The sequence below is a fragment of the Sminthopsis crassicaudata genome, chromosome 3 (genome assembly GCF_048593235.1).
Source record: "Sminthopsis crassicaudata isolate SCR6 chromosome 3, ASM4859323v1, whole genome shotgun sequence".
NCBI lineage: Eukaryota > Metazoa > Chordata > Mammalia > Dasyuromorphia > Dasyuridae > Sminthopsis > Sminthopsis crassicaudata.
In genome coordinates, this window is record NC_133619.1 from 155,392,178 (window position 1) to 155,414,819 (window position 22,642).

The 22,642-nt window shown below is 34.1% G+C and overlaps 1 protein-coding gene across 1 annotated transcript in view; it reads left to right on the forward strand.

Moving 5' to 3' along the window:
• Window positions 1-22,642, forward strand: part of ITGBL1 (integrin subunit beta like 1) — a 372,203-nt gene that overhangs the window by 341,749 nt on the left and 7,812 nt on the right. Inside the window, exon 9 of the mRNA XM_074299468.1 lies at window positions 19,230-19,376. Within this exon, the coding sequence (XP_074155569.1) occupies window positions 19,230-19,376 (147 nt within the window). The remainder of the gene's footprint in view (window positions 1-19,229; window positions 19,377-22,642) is intronic.

Here is a 22,642-nt window from a genome sequence, read left to right on the forward strand (position 1 = left end):
TTGGTGAGAAACCCAGAAATTCACTGGAAACAAAATACAAGGGGAAAAAGCCCAAAATAAAACTCATGATCTAAGATATCTACATACAAGTGCATGAATTTGGATCACTAGTGATTTCAACAGAAGAAGGCAAATTTATCATAAAATCTTTATGGCATGAGACATGGGCCTGGAAGAGTATATATAATCCAAAAGAAACAATTGGTACAAACAAGTGGGTAGCAGGGAAAGTATATTTTATGTGATAGACTTATGTGAGGAAATCTAAGAATCTGGAATGTTTGAGGATGGGGATCAAGAAGCCGCAAGTATTAATTAAGTGCCAGGCATTGTACTAGGCACTGAACATAAAAAAACGGTGAATGAAACTTTATGTACAAAGTGTTCATTTTAATGGGAAGACAACAAAGACATATAGGAATAGGCAAGATAAATCTAAAAAGAATAAATATGAATAAATATATGACATTTGACAATAAGTATAATATTCAGCACCCAGAGTCTCTCACCTCTCCACCAAAAAGACAGATTTAAAGGTATGAACATATTTTCCCCTGGAATCTGTATTAGTCATTATAGTTAATAAGAATTAATTTTCATTTTATTGTTATTTCATTCATATTATGATGTTAGGTGCTCATATAACAATATCTTGGTTCTAACTACATCAGTTTATGTATTTTGGAACATTTTGCATTTGTCATTTCTTAACAGAACAATAATATTCCATTTTGTATTACATTCTGTTAAGTCAATTCCCAGTGGATAGGAACTTTGTTTCCGAGTTTATTTTTTTCTTTTTAAATGCTACCACAAAAAGTGCTGTTAGGAGTATTTTGGTATGTGTGAAGTATTTTTTTTTTCTTTCTCTCTTTGATATTCTTTGTAAAATGTACTCATTAGTGGATTCACTAAAAAAATAATGGATAATTTAGTGCATTCTCTAAGTTAATATTAAACATTTCCCCAAGAATGGTGGCATTAATTCACAATTCCACCAATTGTTTTTGTGTGTTAATCTTGCTACTATCCCTTCAAAGACAGACTAGTCTCATCTTTTATCCTTTCTGTCAATGTGGTAGAATGTAGTATCTCACAATTTGAAGTTTACATTTGTCTTGTGATTAGTTGAAGCATTTTTCATATTTTTATTATTCTGAACTTCTTTTGAAAACATCTTATGCTCATCTAGTGGGAAATGGCTCTCAATTTATATAGGGAATCAGATATACATGTCTTGGATATGTCTTTTTTGTGAAAAAATTAATATGAAGATTTTTACCCACCTGATTTTCTCTCTTCTTGTTCTAGCTACATTTTATCCTGTTTGTTTAAACATTTTTACTCATTTGTAATTGAAACTATGTTTTATTTTATAAAGAATATCCCCTTTTATCATAATTGTGGGAGATATCTTCTTGCATTCTTTTTTTCTTTTCTTTTCTTTTTTTTTTTTTTTTTTGAACTCTTCATAGCTAGTCCCTTGTAGTTTATTGTGTTATATTGCCCATAAGGCTGCCCTAACCTAAGTATCTATCAAGTTTCTTTCCAATTTTCACAGTAATCCTTATAAAGTAGAAAGATCTTCTAGTAGTTCCTTGTTCTTAGATTTACCAAAAATGAGGTTGCTGTGTTCAATTATTTCTAGTCATGCTTTTCTCCTCTATTTCACTTATGTACATTTCTTTTGTTCACCTAACCAGTACTGCTTTAAATAGTTTTGAATTTATAAGTTCATAGTATAATTAAAGATTTGCAAATACTGTTATTTCTCCTTCATGCTTGCTTTTTCCCCTCATCATCTCATTTCATATCCTACATTTTAAAAAATTCTTTAAATTAAATTTGCTTTTATCTAGTTTTATTAAAAAAAAAAACTTTGGTATTTTGATTTGCATGGAAATGAATATATAAATTAACTTTGATATTTACTTTTATTGTAATAAGCTAAATGCAAGAATAAATGTCTTTTAAATATTTACATTTTCTTTAATTTATGTAAAAAGTGTTCTTCAATTGTTCTTCAATTCCATTCTTGTGAGTGCTTCAGTAAATTAGTCAAATATATTTATATTATTAATATTATTGTTACTTTAATAAGGATTTCTCTTTCCATTTTTTCTGATACTATAAATAATTGCTGATTTTTGTGAGTTTCCTTTGCATTATACTACTTTATTGAAGTCATTAGCTATTCAGAGTAGTTTTTTCATTGAATATTATCTTTCCTCCCCCCCAAGGCTGGGGTTAAGTGACTTGCCCAGGGTCACACAGCTAGGAAGTGTTAAGTGTCTGAGATCAGATTTGAACTCCAGTCCTCCTGAATTCAAGGCTGGTGCTCTATCCACTGCGCCACCTAGCTGCCCCCTCATTGAATATTTTCTATAGCATAAGTATTCATCGCTTTTTAAACATTTGTTAGAATTCTTTTGTAGGTTTTTTTTTTGTCTTTTTTTTTTTTTTTACTTTTTAATACTCTATTTGTGGATTTTAATTTTTTTCCTATAGAGATTGAGTTATTTTAAAAATCTCAATTTCTTTCTACCATGTCATCTAGCTGCCTCTGAAAAATCTCAATTTCTTCTTGAATTATTAATCTTAGTTAATACAAATTTAATAGATAATCATAAGTTTCTAATTTTGTTGGAATTTTATTTTATAAAGCAAATTTTGGTTATTTTATTTATTTCCTATGTTTGATTATGAAGTCACAATGTTCATTTCAAAAAATTGATGATTGGATAATTTTTCTTTCTTTTCACCAGTCAAGAACAGGTTTATTGCTATAGTGGTATTATTTCATTTCATCTGTATGTCCCATTCTATTCCTCCTCACTCTTCTACCCTGAAAACTATCATAACCAGAAAAAAAAAACCTAAAAGAAAAAAAAATTCAGTAAAATTAATTTTTCATCCCCAGATGAAAAACCTCTGATATATGCAATGTTGTACAAACACAGTCTCTCCCCCATTTCTTGAATGAAGAACAAGAATAGGAGAGGGAATCTCAGAACTTTTTTAAGGTCAAGTTTGGTCATTGTTATTTTCTAGCATATTACTTTAATCATTTCATTATTGGTGTTCTTTCTATTTTCATTGTTGAGTTATGTGTTTGGGGAGTTCTAAAAGGCTAGCACCTCCAGCGTAGAGTTTGCTTAGCTCTTTTCAATGCTGGTCATTTGCCTTTGAGGCCCGCCTAAGATCCAGCTTTTACCTCTGGCTCCAAGAAGCTGTAACATATGTACAATGTCCATGTCTCAGTAAATAGGCTAAATCAAGTTGAGAGTAACCAGCAAGCCTCCAATTGGTTAATGAGTTAGGACCATATGAAGACTTGACTTGATGCAATGGTCGGATGAGAACAATTTTTTCCAAGGTCAGGAAGATGACTTATAGCTTGGTCAGCCATTGAGGAGTCCAAAGTCATCTTCTTCTTCCAGGTCATCATCAGCCATCTTGATTTTGAAATGCCAATGGACTTTGATGTCTCAAGAAAAGAATGCAAAGCTGATGACTTTGTGCAACTCTGCTTCACTTAAATCACTTTTGCATAAAAATCAAGGCATCACCTGTGACATCAATGATCTTCTTTGAAAACAAAGGACAAATAGCAGCCATCCTGTACCATGCTTCCTGGTTCAACTTGCTTCACTTCACATAAATTCATGAACCTTTCTATTATATTCTTTTTATTATTTTTTAAAGTGTAGTAAAATATCATCATATTTATGTAACAAAATGTGGTTAGCTCTTCTCCAGTTAATGAGCATCTATTCTGTTTCCAATTTCTTTACTTTCAAAGTAAAAAAAAAAAAATTCTGTTATAAACACTTTGAATATTTAAAAAAAAAAAACCCTTCCATTTTTTTTTTTGCAGTAATATGCCTGGTAGTTGACTCTTTATATCAGTTTATTGTTTGTTATTGACTTTAACTCACCTAAATACAATAGATTTTGAAGTTCAAAGTACGCAATTATGGTTTTTAGTATTCTTGTGGAAAGATGTGGATTCTCTTGATCAATGCTTTGTAGCCTGTATTAAGAATTGTTGGACTGTTTTCTGTTAGTTGCTGTACTATAGTCTTCAGGTGTTTATATCTGTCATACTCTGTAAAGGAGAATTATAATCATATATTCTGTAAGCAAGCTTAGTCATTTTGACTTGCATATGTGTTCTTTTAAGATGTTTATTTATTTTTTTCTTTTTTTGCAAAGTTTTCTTCCAGTTGTGGCTTCCATGTCAATTGTTTTCTCAGAAACTTTTTAATTTTCAGAAGAGCTTCTCCATTATAGAGTCAAATGCTCTTTCTCTGTTTAGGGTATTATTTTTTTTAATTTTACACTGCGAATTTTGACTTCTTACCTAAATTCATTTATACATTTTTATTTAATGAGTTATTTCTTTGGAATTTCTTACTGTCCCATGATCTCTGAGGAGAGTCCTTAGAAGTCTTAATACTGTTTTATTTTTCTTTGAGGTAATTGAGTGAACCATACTGACTTCATTTTGTGATTCAGTTCTAGATTTAGCTCAGTTACCTTTCTCTTCAATTGTGGATTTAGTCCAACTTCTGTCTTGTGAGAAAATTGTATTCCACCATGGAAATAGAGAAACTTTCTTGCATTGTTTGAACCGACCCTGTGTGACTGGGAAGCTGGAATACCTCTTATTGCTGCTGAAAGATTCTTATCTTAACTTAGTGCCTAGGTTTTGCTGACCAGAAACCAGAAACAAATTGGATGTGGGAAAGTGAATAGGTGAAACTCCCTGAAATCAGATAAAGAAACATCCCATTCCTCCCAAATGTCTGTATATAATCAAAGGAAGGTGGAAATAATAAATGATTGAGTAAGATAGGACCAGTTTTCAGATAAAACATATGAGTTGCTTGAGATGTATAATTGTGAGAAAACTCCTTGCCCTGGACCTAGTTCCAGCAAAGCAGGAATAGGTCCAGGGACTTCTGAATCATCAGCAGTACTGACAATTTCTAATCCAGAGACACAAAAGATGACTTAGATGGTTGACAGGAAAGCTTTGTTGTTGGGTGAGAGGAGGGCCTTGGGAGCCAACACACCAGCAATGACTATGGAAATCCACTTATTTCTCCTCTCCTCCTTCCATTGTTAAAGCTTTTTCTTACCTCTTTTATGGTAGACATTTATACCCATCCCAATTCCCTCTTTCCTTTTTTTCTTTTTTTCCTGTACTTTCCTCTCTCATTCCTTAATTTTATTTTTTTACATAGTATCCCCCCATATTCAATTCACACCAATGTTCTCTTATATACTCTTTGTAACTGCCATAATAATGAGAAAGTTCTGAGTTACAAGTATCATCCTCCCACATAGGAATGTAAACAGATAAATTTTATTAAGTCCCTTATGATATATATCCCTTTCCTAGTTACCTTCTTATGCTTCTCTTGTGTACTATAGTTAAAAATCAAATTTTCTATTCAGTTCTGATATTTTCATCACAAATGCTTGAAAATCTTTTTTTTTTCATTTACCTTTCCCCCTGAAGGTTTATACTTAGTTTTGTTGAGTAGATGATTCTTGGTTGTAATCCTACTTCCATTGCTCTCCAGAATATCTTATTCCAAATTCTCTAGTCCTTTAATGTAGAAGTTACTAAAACTTGTTATCCTGACTATGGCTCCACTATACTTAAATTGTTTCTTTCTGGATGCTTGCAATATTTTCTCCTTGATTTGGGAATTCTGGAATTTGGCTATAATATTCCTGGGAGTTTTCATTTTAGGGATTTCTTTCAGAAGGTGATCAATGGATTCTTTCAATTTCTATTTTACCCTCTGGTTCTAGAATATCAGGACAATTTTCCTTGATAATTTCTTGAAAAATGATAGCCTTTCTTTTGATCATGACTTTCAGGTAGATGATTAACTTTTAAATTCTCTCTCCTGGATCTGTTTTCCAGATTAGTTGCTTTTCTAATGAAAATTTCACATTTAAAATTTTTTGGTTTTGTTTTGTTTTTTTATTGTATCTTGATTTCTCATAGATATTAGCTTCCATTGGCTCAATTCTAGTTTTTAAGGAATCATTTTCCTCAATGAGCTTTTGTACATTCTATCTCTTTTGTTTATTTTATTTTGGTTTCTTTAATATTTGTTCTTCTTTTTTTAAAATAGTTTTTATTTACCAGATATATGCATGGGTAATTTTACAACATTGACAATTGCCAAACCTTTTGTTCTAATTTTCTCCCTCTTCCCCTACCTCTAAATGTCAGGTTGACCAATACATGTTAAATATGCTAAAGTATAAATTAAATACAATATATGTATACATGTCCAAACAGTTGTTTTGCTGTACAAAAAGAATCGGACTTTGAAATTGTGTACAATTAGCCTGTGAAGGAAATCAAAAATGCAGACGGACAAAAATAGAGGGATTGGGAATTCTATGTAGTGGTTCATAGTCATCTCCCAGAGTTCTTTCACTGGGTATAGCTGGTTCAGTTCATTACTGCTCTATTGGAACTAATCTGGTCATCTCATTGTTGAAGAGAGCCACGCCCATCAGAATTGATCATTATACAGTATTGTTATTGAAGTATACAGCGATTTCCTGGTCCTGATCATTTCACTCAGCATCAGTTCATGTAAGTCTCTCCAGGCCTTTCTGAAATCATCTGTTAGTCATTTCTTACAGAACAATAATATTCCATAATATTCATATATTAAAATTTATTCAGCCATTCTCCAATTGATGGGCATCCACTCAGTTTCCAGTTTCTGGCCATACACAAAGGGCTGCCACAAACATTCTTGCATATACAGGTCCCTTTCTTTTCTTTAAGATCTCTTTGGGATATAAGCCCAGGAGTAGCACTGCTAGATCAAAGGGTATGCACAGTTGGATAACTTTTTGAGCACAGTTCCAAATTGCTCTCCAGAATGGCTGGATGTATTCACAATTCCACCAACAATGTATCAGTGTTCCTGTTTTCCCACATCCCCTCCAACATTGCACACTATCTTTCCCTGTCATTCTAGCCAATCTGACAGGTGTGTAGTGGTATCTCCAAGTTATCTTAATTTGCATTTCTCTGATTAATAATGATTTGGAGCATCTTTTCATATGGCTAGAAATAGTTTCAATTTCTCTATCTGAGAATTGTCTGTTTATATCCTTTGACCATTTATCAATCGGAGAATGGCTTGATTTCTTATAAATTAGAGTCAATTCTCTATATATTTTGGAAATGAGGCCTTTATCAGAACCTTTGACTGTAAAAATGTTCATTCTATCTCATTTGATCAATTTTGCTTTTTAAGGCATTCTTTTCCTCCTTAGCTTTTTATATTTCCATTTCTACTACTCTCAATTCTCCCCCTAATTTTTTTTCTGTATCTCTTACTTGACTTTCAAAATCCCTTTTGAGTTCTTCCATGATCTTAGAGAATTTCTTATTTTTCTTGGAGGTTTTGGATATAGGAACTTTGATTTTTAAAAATTTTCATCTTTGTTTCCTTCATTCTGAGTTTTAAACTGCTTTTTGATTTTTACTCCTTTATTTTACCCAAATATGGACTCTCTATTTATACTTTTAATGTGCCTAATATAATGTGAGTTGGTTTTTGTTTGTTTATTTTCTAAGGAAAAAAGTATCTTTCCCAAACCCAGTCATAGCCATACATATGAAGGATGAACAGAATAGATTTTATTAATTTTATATGTCAACCTATTTTCTTTCATTGTTTTCAATTAAATTGACTAGTTCACCTCTTTTTAAGGAATTACTCAAATTCCTTTTGTTGAACATACAAATTCTCATTGATTAAACTCTCCAGAATATGATATTTAGAGAGAAAATCTGACAGTTTCTACTTTTCTAATTATTCTTTTCCAATCCCTACCCCTTTATGTCTTATAAATGAGAAATAGGCTGGCATTATTGATATTTATTTCTTTTGACATGGCAGGTTTTCTCCTAGATGTTCAGTAATATTTGTTTTTCAATGTTGGCCTTTGGAACTTTGTTCAGAATTTGTGTTAGTGTTTTGAACTTGGAGTGGCTCTACCTTGATATTCCAGAATTTCTCATAATCTGAAATTCTTTTTTTCCAACAGTTCTGGAAAATTTTCATGTGTGATGTTGGAATGTTGGAAGAATAATATTTGAATTTTTATTTTTGAATTATCATGCTGGAAGCCTTATATTCCTTACATCATATTTGAGCATCCTATCTTCAAATTCAGTTTTATAGAGCTCTCAGCTATTCAGATAATTTGGCTTTATGAATTAGTTTAATTTTCTTTCTCTTTTTGTTATTTTGTGTTCCAATACTTTTGTTCTCTTTTATTCCCAGAGAATTTATTATCTTGGAGAATTTCACATTTATGAGTAAATTTTCTACTCCTTTAAGGATTTCTTCCTTGAAAGTTCCAATTCCTACTCTTTAACAATTGTTTTCATTTTCATAGCTACATTTTTTCAATTTTTTCATTTTCATTTATAATCATTTTATCTGTCTCAGAAATATTCAACTAAGTATCCTTCAGCATTTTAAAAACTACTCATTACATTAGACTATTTTCTGGACTGAATATATTTTTCCTTTGTCCATCATTCATTCATTTTATTTATTTTTTCTATAATTCTCTTCCTTCTACTGTATTTCTTCTTAGCCATGATTTCTCTCTTATACCAGAGAACACTAAAACAGATTTGATGCTATATATGCACTTATGCCTGTTCTTTCCAAATTACTGGGTTTAGAGAGTTCTATGGCTTTAAGCATAATTGACTAAGTTTTTATCAAAGGATATTCCAATACATTTTTGAAACAAGGTCTATTTTTCTCCTTTCATTAAGCCCTGCAGGAAGCCTAGTCTATAGTTTACTATGCTTGTGACATATATTACAATGTTGGACTTTTTCCTCCTCCATACTTGTCAACCTTTTTCAGTTCCAGTCCCCTGATTCATGTGTTTCAACTCTTTTAGTGGCAGTTACACTTTTGAATGCAAAACCCAATGAGAAGCCTTTTTTTAAAAATCAAGCTGTGCTCTAATATTCACTTAATGTTCTGTTGGTCCTCCTTTGCTAGTGTGGGAGATGTCAGCATAATGAGACTTCAGATTATCAAATTTATCTTGGGGTTAATTATGTTCACCAGCAAGGGAGTCCCACCTACATGGGCAGAGATCCCCCAAAGTAAGTTTACTTGAGGCATATGTATATATACATATATATGTATATATATATATACATATACATATATATATCATATATAAGAAATTATTTTGTATATATATATATAATATAAAAGAAATATATTATGTATATATATATACATATATGTGTATATATATATATATATATATATATATATATATATATATATATATATATACATGGGCAAAATAATTTCTTTTCTTTTTTCTCTTCTTCTTGTTATTGCTATTATGGTATTAGGTACCTTTTTTGTTGCTTGTGAAGATATAAAAAGAGACCCAATCCTACTATCCATATCTTCCATTTTCATGTAAAAACACAATCTTTTAAAGGTAGATATGAGTGAAAAGCCAAATGAATTGAATAAAAAGTTTTCCTCCTTCAGTCTTTTCTGACCTGCAATGCATTATTAATGGTATGCCATCTAGACCAGATGCCTATGAAGCTACTAAGAAAGAATGTAATAAATGAAATAGTAAGTGATAAAGAACCCTTATTACTTTGCATCTGAATGTTTATAATGAGTCACTTGCTACTGAGGAGACAGCTGTTCACTGGGATACTATTAGCTAGGGGGGAAAAAAATGCTTTCCTGGAGGAGTCTCCTACATTAAAACCTAAAATATAATCCACAGTAATTCCCTTGATCTGATTTATGTTAAACTGTTTTGACATATAATAATGCTACTTGACCCACCCATTCTTTAAAAATTTAATTAATTAAAATTTGATTAATTAAAAGCCTCCATTTTCACCAGATGCACCAGGTCCTAGGAATTTGAACCCATATATGGAAGACACCAGACATGGTCATTTTTTTGGTTTGTTTTTGGTCACTAATGGGTGTTCATTTTTCTTTCTTTCTTTCTTCCTTTCTTGCTTTCTTCTTTCTTTCTTTTTTTTTTTTTTTTTTTTTTGACTAATCCTTAAAATTTTTCTTGGGAAAATTTAAATATATTTATTATATCTTTGAGAATCTGCCTATAAAAAAGAAATATTACAGTAGATTTAGGAGTATAGATTCAGAGCTAGAAATGACCTCAGAAGTCATCTCTTTCAACTCCCTCATTTTACAGATGAAGAAACTGATATTGAAGTATTAGTTCAAGGTCACACAGGCAGTAAGAAGCTGAGCTGGAATCTGAATCCAAGACATCAACTTGGCTTCTACCATTGATTCTATAATTCCATGCTGTTGTTTCTCAAGGATGGAAAAGAGGGATGATTTTCTCTGAAGGAGTTCCAATTTTCTTGAATCAATTGTTAAAATAATGAATGCAATTACCCACACAAAAGGCTACTTATTGAGCAATATGTATGTTTGTAAATATACATACACATATATAATATGCATATACATACATATATACTTACATAATGCATATGTCAATTCTTATATAAATTCTGCTTATATACCTATATTTACATATATTACATATATTTGTATGTATGCATAAATATATATACACACACACACAGTATTTGGTGCTAAGTAGATGTGAAATTAGTAAAAAAATTTAAAAAGAGCCTATCTTTGTCCCTTAGCTTAAAGGCTGTTTGGGATAATAAGATATATACAATGAAATAGTTAACTAAGAAAGCAGCAAATTGGAAATTACTCAAATAATTAGCATATACATTATGCATTATAAAAATTCATGAAATGAGATTATATGGGAAAGGCTTTGTGGAGAAGGTAGGTACCCTGCAGAATGAATATTATTATTTCCTGTGGGCACAGGAGAAAGAGAACAATGCTAATTTGAAGGAACTGCATCAGTGAAAGCTATAAATCGAGACTGTGCCTTTTCAGTAAACACTGAAGAGAGACAATAGCTAGACAAATCCACTGGTCTGCTGATGGGACAACAGTGTGATTTAGGGGGTGTTTTTTTGGGGGGAGTGGAGATGGGTTGGATTGGCTAATGCAGATTTTAAATCTCAAGGGGAGCTATGGGAAGTTTTTGAGCTGTGGAGTAACATGATAAAATTAGCATCTTATCACAATTATTTATGCCATGAAAAATAGTTTCAACATCCTTTCTCTTACTAATTAATACTTATTATGTTCCCATTGACAGAATGAATGAAATAACATGCTTTTGGAACACAATGAATTTTGAATATACAAAAACCCTAAGTCACAAGTGAGGTGGGTTTGGAGCAGGTCCAGAAGTCTATCTTTAGCTGCTCATTGACAGGTATGAGTCAGAAGCTTTGGCTTTTGGACTCAGACATAGAGTAGAAGAGCCGACAGACAGGAAAACATAGAATTATACATTTAATGTCTCTCCATGTGACTAAGTCATTTCTTTTTCTTCCGGTGAACAAAGTCTCAGTCTCTTTCTCTTTCTGTGGGTATACATATATGTACAACACGGGAGACACTGGCACAGGACCTCCCAGCATGGGACAATTTGCTGTGCTCTATGAGCAAAGCAGAATTGAATGCAAGATGCACAAAATTAAGAAAGCTTCCCCAAATGTTCCTATGCAGTGTTTGTGTCTGATCTGTGGCAGAGCATTCTGAGCTCATAGTGGTCTAATTTATTTAAATGCATTGTCTCTGCTGGCTGGTCTTGATGAATCCAATTTTAAGATGGCTCATGTTGTTTTTGCTTTCTTTTATTTAAATTTGTCTTCCTGCTTTCATAGTAACTCCTGCCTGATCTGATTATTGCTTGGCTACAGAGGTGAGAGGGGTGGGTGAAAGGGGAAGTTTCTCAGCAAGCACAGGGAGTACTGATGAGAGCACTGAAGGAGCTCTTGGAACTCTTGCCTCCTTATCCTAATATCCTGTTTCCTGGCACCTAAACTGTACCAGATGACCTTGCACATCCTTCCTTCACTCAATGACATCACCTCCCTCATGCTCCTCTTTAAAAACGAAGGACAAACAACCACAAACTATACCATCAGATGTCCGAGTAGGAGAGGAAGATCTAAAATATCCCTTGTAATATTGAACTTCATGGCTTTGCTTAGTTATTCTTTCTTCCTTTTCCTTTTCTCCTCCCCACCTATTCAATTTTTACTTATCCTCAGAGATCCAATGTAAGCTTCAATCCTTCCTCTGACCTCATAGTCCTTACTATCTATATCTTATATTTACCAACTCACCACATACTGCCTTGTCATATTTTTTTTTTCCTGAGGCTGGGGTTAAGTGACTTGCCCAGGGTCACACAGCTAGGAAGCACCAGATTTGAACTCAGGTCCTCCTGCATTCAGGGCTGGTGCTCTATCCACTGCACCACCTAGCTGTCCCCTTATCATAATTTTTTTTAATTCTTGATTTTGGGGGAGGTATAATTATATAATGTCTCATATGTGTATATTATAGTAGGTCAACTAAGTGATGTAGTGAATAGATTTCTGGGTCTGGAATTTAAATCTGGATTCATATACTTAATACTTGTATGAACCTGGCAAGTCCTTTACCTCTGTTTGCCTCCATTTCCTCAACTGAACATGAGGATAATAATATTAACTACCTTCCAAGATTAATGTGAAAACCAAATGAGATAATAATTGTGAAGCACTTAGCTGAGTACCCTATACATAGGAAGCATTCTATAAAAATTACTATTACTTTATATCTTTTAAAATTATTTTAATGATCAAAGATTTACTTATTTCCCCCATTTACTAGAGAAAAAAACAAAATCCATATAGCAATAGTCAAGCAAAACAAATTCCCATATTAGATTAATCCAATAATACCACATCTTGTCTTATCTACATTGTAAGAGCCTTAAGATTATGGAATTTTTTTCATACTTATCAGTGTAATTCACATCACATAGTAAAATGCTTTGTACACAGGTATCACTCAATAAATACCTATTGGTGGATTTAATTTATTAGCTCCTTCATGTTCTTCCTTTACATGGACAAAAATCTTACAACTGGTCATCCAACCTTGGATGGCATCCAGTATTGGGGAACCCACCATTGTCCAAGGCAGCCTATTTTACTATGGAATAGCTCTAATTATCAGCAAAGTTTTTCTGCTACCAAACTTAAACCTGGTCCTTTTTGCAGCTTTAGTCTGTTGGTAGCTCTCTTTGGGCTTTCTGAAATCCTGCTGGATGAGCCTTCCATATTGATAGATATCTATTATATCTTTGCTAAAACCTTTTTTCTTTCATTAAACTATCCTTGAGTGATAGAGTGGTAGTGGAAAAGGAGCAATCAGAATATACAGTATATATCTAACCAAGATATTCTTCATATAAGGCAGTCTGGCACAAGGAAGGAGCTCTGGGCTTGCAATCAGGAGACATGAGGTCAGATCAAAGCTCTGCTGTGTATTTGCTCTGTCTCCCAAGAGTAAGGAGTTATAACTCTCTGAACTTCAGTTTTTTCATCTTCTTAAATTGGGATAGTAATATTTGTCCTACCTGACTTCCAGCATATTTATGGAAGAAGTATTTTGTCTGTCTTAAAGACCTATATTAATGTGAATTATTATTAGTAATTTTTCAACCTAAATCCAATAGGTTGTTGTTCCATTAGTTCCTCACTTCCAGATCCTGGCAGATATAGCTTTTCCTGCATTATTATTTTTTTACTCTCTTCCATTCCCTTCCATATTCTAGCTCTTTTCTTTATTTTTTTCTTCCTCTGTTTATCAAGTGCTTCAAAAAGACAAGCTTAATGTGGGATCATGTGGAAAAACATCATGGAGAGTATGGGACTTGAACTGAAACATAAAGAATGGACAAGGTCCAGGTCCCTTGAAATAGAGGGAAAAGAACTATGCTTTTTTGAAGGAATTGCACCAAGAAGGGACTGAGGGTTGCTTTATTCAAAGAACAGTCAAGAAATAATAGCTCCAACTTTCTTCTTCTTATCTTTTTTTAGATTCACCAGGCATGACAGTGTCTCCTTACCAGACTGACACTTTTGTGCTTATCTCTGGAAAATGTTGAGTTCAGGCAGCAGAATTATTCCTCTACTCTTCCTCACCTTCCCCTTCCCCATCCAATACTAAGTAATAACAACAGGAAATGCTAATAGCAGGCCATGGTAAAAGGAAGAGATGGCAAGAACATTTCAAGTTGTTTTGATTCACTTTTTTTTTCCCTTAAGGCAGACACACAACTAATGTTTCCTCAGCCCAAATAGGAGAAAAAATCTTTCCATTGAGACAACAAAGCCAAGAAACTTTTAAAAGTCTCTTAGGTCTAGGTCAGACTCTCATATGAATGATTAGTCTCTACCTGATATCATTGAAAAGCAGACCTTTGGCTTAGGTTTGAATACTCCAAATAGCATGAAAATGGGCATTTTCAAGGTAGCCCCTTTCATTTTGGGGAACACTTCTCATTTGGGGAAGCATTCAGATTTTAAAAAGAGAAAGCAATTCTAAGGCCAGGGAGAACAAGATAATACTAGAAAGAGTTCTGATAAGTATATATATATATATATATTTTTTTTTAGATTGATAATAAAGGTTTATTGTAGGAAGTAAAGTTCAGTTAGAAAGACACCAGGGCCGAAGGTGGCCGCTAGGCGGGCAGGAACCCTTACATGGTCCGTAGGATACCATGTGTTGGTGGGAAGAGCTCCTGCAAAATATATTTCACTGATCTAGATAATTGAATCACATAGGATGAGGTAGTAGTGTAATATCATTTTTCAATCATGTCTTTCTTTCTCTGATCAAATTTGGGGTTTTCTTGGCAATAATACTGGAGTGGTTTAGTATTTTCGTTTTACAGATGAGGAAATTAAGGCAACGGGATTAAGTGACACAGTAAGTGTCTGAAGACAGATTTGAACTCAGGAAGATGAGTTTTCATGACTCCATGCACTGCACTCTACCCAAAATATTTTTTATTTATTTTTTCTTTCCATATAGTTCTCAGGGTAGCTACTTAAATTTTTTTTAAGTTAAAAAAGTTTAAAAAATAAGTTAAGTAAGTGAAAAAAATAAAGGGTCCATTTTGTTAACAGGTGTATAGATGAAATGAAGAGTAACATATTGAATTAAATTGTTGTCGTTGGAATGTTGGTGATAGCCTAAAGCCCCCTGAAATGGACAGTGAAGAATTAATAATAGAGGAAAAGTCAATGATTAGCTAAATATTCATTATGCTTTGTTTGCCAACAGCTATCCATAGGTATCTGAGTTTAGTCTTCCTGCTAAGCAGGCACTATTAATTATGCTTTGTGACATTTTATTTTTGTTTTTGTTTTGTTTTGTTTTTGATATTTGTTATAATGGTTCTGGCAAAGCAGGGAAAATTCAGGAAGTGAACAGATGCATCTATATCAATTTCAGAGAGGTCATAGTTGAATTTATGGAGATATATAACATTACACAAGGGCAGTTAGGTGACACAGTGGATAGAATGTCTGGAGTCAGGAAAAGTTATCTTCCTGAGTTCATATCTTGTATCAGACACATTACCTATGTAATGAGGACTTCTCTCTCTCTCTCTCTCTCTCTCTCTCTCTCTCTCTCTCTCTCTCTCTCTCTCTCTCTCTCTCTCTGTCTCTCTCTCTCTCTGTCTCTCTCTCTTTGTCTCTGTCTCTCTCTGTGTGTCTCTCTCTCTTCCTCTCTCTCTCTCTCTCTCTCTCTCTCTCTCTCTGTCTCTCTCTCTCTCTCCTTTCTCTCTCTCTCTCTGTCTCTCTCTGTTTCTCTTTGTCTCTCTTTCTCCCTATCTGTCTCTCTCTGTCTGTCCTTCCCTCCCTTTCTCTGTCTTTCTCTCTTCCTGTGTTTGTCTCTCTCTCTCTCCTTCTTTCCCTCTCTTTCTCTTTCTCCTCTTTTGCGATCTCTGTCTCTCTGACTCTCTCTCCTTCCTAAGTCTCTTTATTTCTCCCTGTCTCTCTCCCTGTCTGTCTCTCCCTCTCTTCCTCTCTTTCTGTCTCCAAATAGCCTTGTAATTTCTTTAATACAGAGATACTCTCAAGGAGGAAACTCCACAAATGCAGATCAGTAAATTCTTTGTAATCACAATATTAGAGAGTGGCATAGGTTACTCAGAAATGAGGTAATTTGCTCATGATAACAAGACTAACATGTATCTGAGGCAAAACGAATGCAGGCTGGCCCTCCCAAATATGCTGATCCTACCCTTTTCAACTGGCTTCCCCTCTTGGAATGCCCTTCCTCTTCTTTTTAGCATCCTAGATTCCTTGTAATGAGGGAAAGGAAAGGGGGAACCCCATTTCTCGGCGCATAGATAATCCCATGAGGCACAGTGTCCCCTGTAAATGAATTTACAGGCCCGAAAACCTAAATTGATAAATTTATTGTAGAAATTTGGAAGTAAAGCTCAGTTAGAAAGACGCCAGGGCCAGAGGTGGCCACTGGGCGGGAAGGAACCCTTGCATGGTTGGAAGGATACCATGTGTTGGGGGAGGCCTCCTGCAAAGAGAGGGCTCCGGTTTGGCCCTTTTATACCAAAAAGGAAGTTGGGTGGTATCCCTAAGTTCTCGGTGGGTTTTTCAGATAGCTCAGATCCGGTGGGGGCTGGTCCCAGATATTCAAAGGGTGCCTTTGACCAGGATTTATGAATCAAGGTCAGCCATGGGGGTTGGGCAGTCAGAGAGGAATCTTAAAGGGACCTCAACCCCCATCACTTGATTTTCTTCATAACTTACTTACCTCACACAAAACTTTTCTTGATTCCTCCCCACCTTCCCCTTTCCCACATAATTTTCTTCCTGCAGGAGACTGACCACATATTTTTCACGTGCATCTGTATGTGCATGTTGTGTTCCCTAAATTTCTTGAGTCCCAGGATTATTTTGCTTTCATCTGGGTTCTCAGTACTTAGCATAGCAGCAGCACGTAACAGATACTTCCTAAAGCTGATCTGATCATGCACGTGCTGAAAAAGAGTCACTGGAAAGTGAGGAACAAGTATATAGATATGTGCACATCATTGAGAATTTTTTAAGAATAACAAATGCAATATTTTAAAACTAGAGTACTGAGTCTCAAAATTGTGACATGAAACAAATTACTTTGAGCAAGATATTTTAGCTACTTAAGGCCTCATTTTTTCATATATAAAAATGAAGGGTTTGCACCAGATGGCCTTGGAGCACTTTTCAAACTCTACATCTGTGCATCCTACATGCATAGGTATACACTTGCTTTTACCTACTTTCCATAACATTCTTTAGATATAGATTGAGAGAGAGACTTTGTATATGGCCAAAGAATCTCCCAAGATCTTAAATTCAAATTTTATTAACTTAATATTAGTCCTAATAAAATTGATATGTTCCATATTATGGCTAACACTAGGTCAGATGTGTTGCTGCTTAAACATAAGTATATGAGATTATTAGGAAGACTTGAATCAGTAAGGAGGCATAATGATCATTGTATTTGGAATGAAGAATAACTGAGTTCAAATTTTGACTCAGAAATTGATTAGTTATGTGACCCTGGATAAGTACAACTTCTCTGTGTTTTAATTTCTTCATAAAATAGGGATAATAATAGTACCTACTTATCTGAGTGGCCATGCGGATTAAACAAGATAGCTTGTATAAAGTACTTTGCATACTTCAGGGTGATATATTAATGCAAGATGTTCTTATTCTGAGGCATATTGGTTATTTGTCCTTTGTTCATCAGGAAGGAGATGCCATGACATGCAAGTGAATTGGGTTTAAGGGAGGGAAGGCTGTACAAGGTCACTTACTTTCCCCTCCAGAACCATCTGGGTCCAGTGGCCAGATATAGATCAGGAGATGGCCCTGGATGCAGTGGGAGATCTTGGCCTTTTTAAGGATCACTTAGCAATTGATGCAAAGAATGGTCTCTTTCACCTAGAGAACCAAATACTGTAGGTAGGAAACAGTTAACTTTTTATATCTCTTAGGCATAACTAGGAAAAGCAATCGATAAATGTTGCAAGTAATTGAAACGTGACCAGTTTTTCAAATGTCAAGGTGTCCATGATGAGAATCAGCTCTAAGTCTTTTTAACTGATAAAAATGCAAATGAGGATGTGTTTTGTTATCAATTGAGGAGAGAGGAATTCCATTTTAAATAACTTCAAAGTTTGTTTTCCTCTTGGGTCTTCCTCAGATTCCAGCTCCAGATTTATCACATTAAGCTTGAGCACTGTCTGGAGAGTTCATCTGGCAATTATGGTTGAGCTGACTAATGCAGAAAGAAGCAGAACAGTTTTTTCCTCAGATAGGAAGTTCAATATTATAGTTTATTTGAGGTAGCCAGCTTTAGTGGAGAAAGTAGAGGACTTTTACCTTTTTTTTTTTTTTTTTTTTTTTTTGTATTTTATCTTTCTCCATTAGAGTATAAGCTCTTTGAGAGGAAGGACTGTCTTATTTGTATCCCAGTTCTAAGCACAGTGCCTGGTACTTAGGAGACTCCTAACAAATATTTATTTATTATTGACTAGGAATCAGAAGGCTTCTCTGCAACTTTCAGAGTTTCTCAGAGCACTGAGAGGTTAAGTAAGTTTCCCACAGTCACATAACCAGTATGTATTACAGGTAGATCTTAAATCCAGAAATATCCACTATATCATGCTACTTTGTCTTCTAAAGGTTAAATCCTCCTCATACTTTTAAGAGATTTGAGATCTGGATCTCTTTTTTGACACTTAACAAGGTCATAGATTTAGATTTGGAAGGGTACCTCAAAAATCAGCTTCCTCATATTACTGATGAAGAAACAGACCTACAGAAATAAAATGACTTCTCCAAAATCACAAAAGTAGTAGGATTCAGGGTGTTCTGACTAAAAATCCAGTTCTCTTTTTCCCTCCACAATATTACTTCCACTTCCTAGTTTCCCCAAAGCAAATCACATAGCTTGTCTGTGACTCAATTTCATTTGTAAAATGAGGATAATGCTGCTCATATTACCTATCTTACAAGGTTGTAATGAGGAAAACATTTTGTAAATAGCAAAGTTACATAGAAATAGTACCCAAAAGAAGAATAATCATTGAAATTGTTTATTTCCCTCTGAAAGCTCAGGTAGAACTTCTGAATATTTAATGAGGCTTTGTCTGCTTTTTTTCAGCCCATGGTAAATGTTCCTGTGGTCGCTGCCTTTGTGAGCGAGGGTGGTTTGGAAAACTCTGCCAATATTCAAGAAAATGCAACATAACTGAAGAAGAAAGCAAGAGTTTGTGTGAATCAGCAGATGGCATATTGTGCTCAGGGAAGGGTGAGTATTGCAGCCATGTACCTAGTCAGAATACTGTTATTCTTAGGTGTTCTATTGAATGAGAACTCTGATGTCTTATAATTGTAGCATATTTTTTAAATCTGAAGATTAAGCAATAAATCTAAGTAAATGGGACTCAGAAAGTAATAGCAACATCAAATCATAGCATGTGCAAAAAGAACCATGTGAGTTAACTTTTAAAATGGTGAAATAGTTATAGGATACAGGACTGATAAACAGATGCCCCTTAGCTTTGATGAAATTATAGAGAGACAGTATATCAAGTGAGAATGAAAGGTCAAATGAAGGGATTAAATATAATCCTTTCTCAAAAATTCAGCAAGCTCTTTGGTCCTAAGCACATAAGTTTGTCTTTACCTATGGTTTCAGACCTACTTCTGACATACTAGTTTTGTGATTCTCAGAAGCTTATTTAACCTCTCAGTGCTCTGGGTAGTTCTGAAAGTTACAGAGAAGGTACCAACTTGCACAGATCCAGTGACTATCACTAAGAAGATCAGACCAGAAAGTAGGGAGGAGGTATTAGAGATAGATGGCTAGCATTTAAAGCATTGCCTCATAAAAGAAAGATTAGATGTTTCAGTTTAGGCCCCCAAGGCTGAATTAAGAGTGGTACTTAATTGACTTTGCTAAGGGACAGATTTAGGTTGGATGACAAGAATAACTTTCTAACCATTAGGAGCTATCCAAAAGTGGAATAGGAGATAACAGATTCCCACTTAATGGAGGTCTTTAAAGAGAAGCTAAATGATCCCTTGGAGGTAATGTTATGCAGAAGATATCTTTTTTTAGGTATGGATTGAACTAAATGCCTTTTGAGGTTCTCTTAATTCAGAGATTTAAAGTATATGTCAATTAATTATTTAGAAGCTGTTCTAACAAGTATTCACAGGAAGCATTTTATAAGAACAACTGAAACTTTTTATTCACTCATCTAGAGAATGATGTTATTTTGGGAGGATAAAGATCTTGAGTTATAATTCTGTGGGGTCTTGTGAATTGCAAGGAGGCTAAATTAATTCTGTTTAGTTAATTTTATTGATGCATTTTTACTCTATTCTTTGAAAATTATGAGAATATTAAAATTTCATATTTGAGTAACATATGGGAGATAAAATACATTAGAATCCCTACTCTATTTCCACGGGTAATAATCAATTTGGTATTTTTATGTAAATCATATAGGGGTAATTAGATAAGATAAGTTCTTACAATAAGACTTTATAGCAGGCTTCAAAGTTTAACATAAAGTTCACTACTTGGTTACCACTAATGAAGCTCACTGGTACTGTCACAAGAAGGCTAATAAAAATATCTCCATCCGGTTTTATTCAAATCCTGTGTCCAAACTCAGCATGGATGGGATGTCTTGATTCTTTGGAAAGTCCACCTACTTATTTTTGTGCCCTTGGACCATCTTTTCTCATCCAACATGAACCTTCTTACATCTGCTTGTCACTGGAGATGACTCTTGTCTTGCCATTTTAATTTTTGGGCTGCAAGAACAAGGTGTATCAACCAAAGGAATTCTATATTTTGTGTAGCTCCTCTGGAGTACTGAGGTAGCAAACCTGTTGTCACACAAAATATAAATCAATAATTTGTGATGTAATCTTAGGAGATTGTTTAGGGTGCTGGCCAAGGTTACACATGACAAAGAGTTTTTGTTAGAGTGAGGGCTGAACACATAACTTCTTTACTCCGAAACTAACTAACTATCCTGCCTTGTGTCCTCTCATCTCTAAGATAATGGATTGTAAATCTTGTTTTTTGATTATTCTTTTTTGATCAGAAATTACTCAGTGAATAGTGCTAATGAAGCTGTAACAAAATAATGAGCACTATGATGACCTGGTTTATGAAGAGTTAGGCATTTGTGCTGAGAGGCACATGGATTGGAACTGATTCTGTGAAGGTGGATCTCAGTAAGTCAGAGTCAATCAGCCTAAATTCAGTCCTGCCCTTGATGCAAATGGGCTATGTTACCTTGGTTAATACACGGAACCTATCTCTGTATCCTCAACAATTCTCTGCAGAGCAATTGATGATTTATATTGGTAGAGGGAGTTTCCTGAGCTAGAGTTTCCTATATCAATGTAATCACAGGCCCAGTTCAAAATAAATGAAATCTCACTGCTTTCCCTACCCTCTCAAGGAGTACTCTTTTCTATGTCCGGTTCTTTACTGAAAATATATAGCTGCTATAATAAATTACCTTTGGCTGAGCCCTTCTCTCTTTTCTGGTCTAAACATGATGAATTCTTAGCCCTTGCTTTCCCTGGATTAGGGCCAGTATTTACAGATTTAAAAGGTTTCCCTGGATTGGGGGTTCCAAGGGAACAGTGAACAGAAAGTATTGACAAAGGGCTTTCTCACCAACACTGCTGCATGTTGATAAGACTGAAAGATCAAGATATGGCACAAATAATCTTATCACAGAGAATGAAGTGTTGGTCATGTCTTTTCCCAAGAGGTATCTATCAAGATTAAAGGTATTCTAAGCTAAAGCTCCAACAATAACCACTAATGCAGAGAATGTATGCTGGAGAGGAGAAAATTGACCCAAAATTTAGATGATGAATATTCAAGTTAGAAGCAACCTCAGAGATTTATTTAGGAATCTTCTTTATAATATCCCGACAATGAGATCATCTAGCATCTGCTTAAAATTTTGATAACTCACTATTATATATATATATATATATATATATAATATGCATTTTTATCTATGTGTACATATAATACATATATGTGTGTATATATACTTACTAACCAAATAGTTAATAGTTTTTTTCCAAGTAAAAGGTTATGAAAAAGGTTATATTTGCAAGGGTACAGAGTCAACTGATTAACCAAAAGAATATAAAAAACAATTTCCATAATTCAATTGTTGAATTGTAGTTTATCAGCTTGCCCCATAAAAGAGTTGTTTTATAAGTGGTTTTGTTTACAGGACAAAAGTATTTCTAAACTCTGATAAATTGGTTAGTCCCTAATATTTTTCTTTTGTTAACTGTTACCTAATCCTTCCTTTCCCCCATTCCTTAAAGCTCTCTGGATCATCATGTTATCTATAAGAGAAGATATTTTAAAAGAAGGCATTGTGAGAATCTTCACTTAGCCCATTAAGGTCTTTCCTGGAAATTAGTTGGCCACACATTTTGTTTTAAGGAAAGCACTGTTAGAAAGTATTGATCACTCCCTCATAATTTGTTCAGATTATCCCAAAATATTTTTGTACTGAC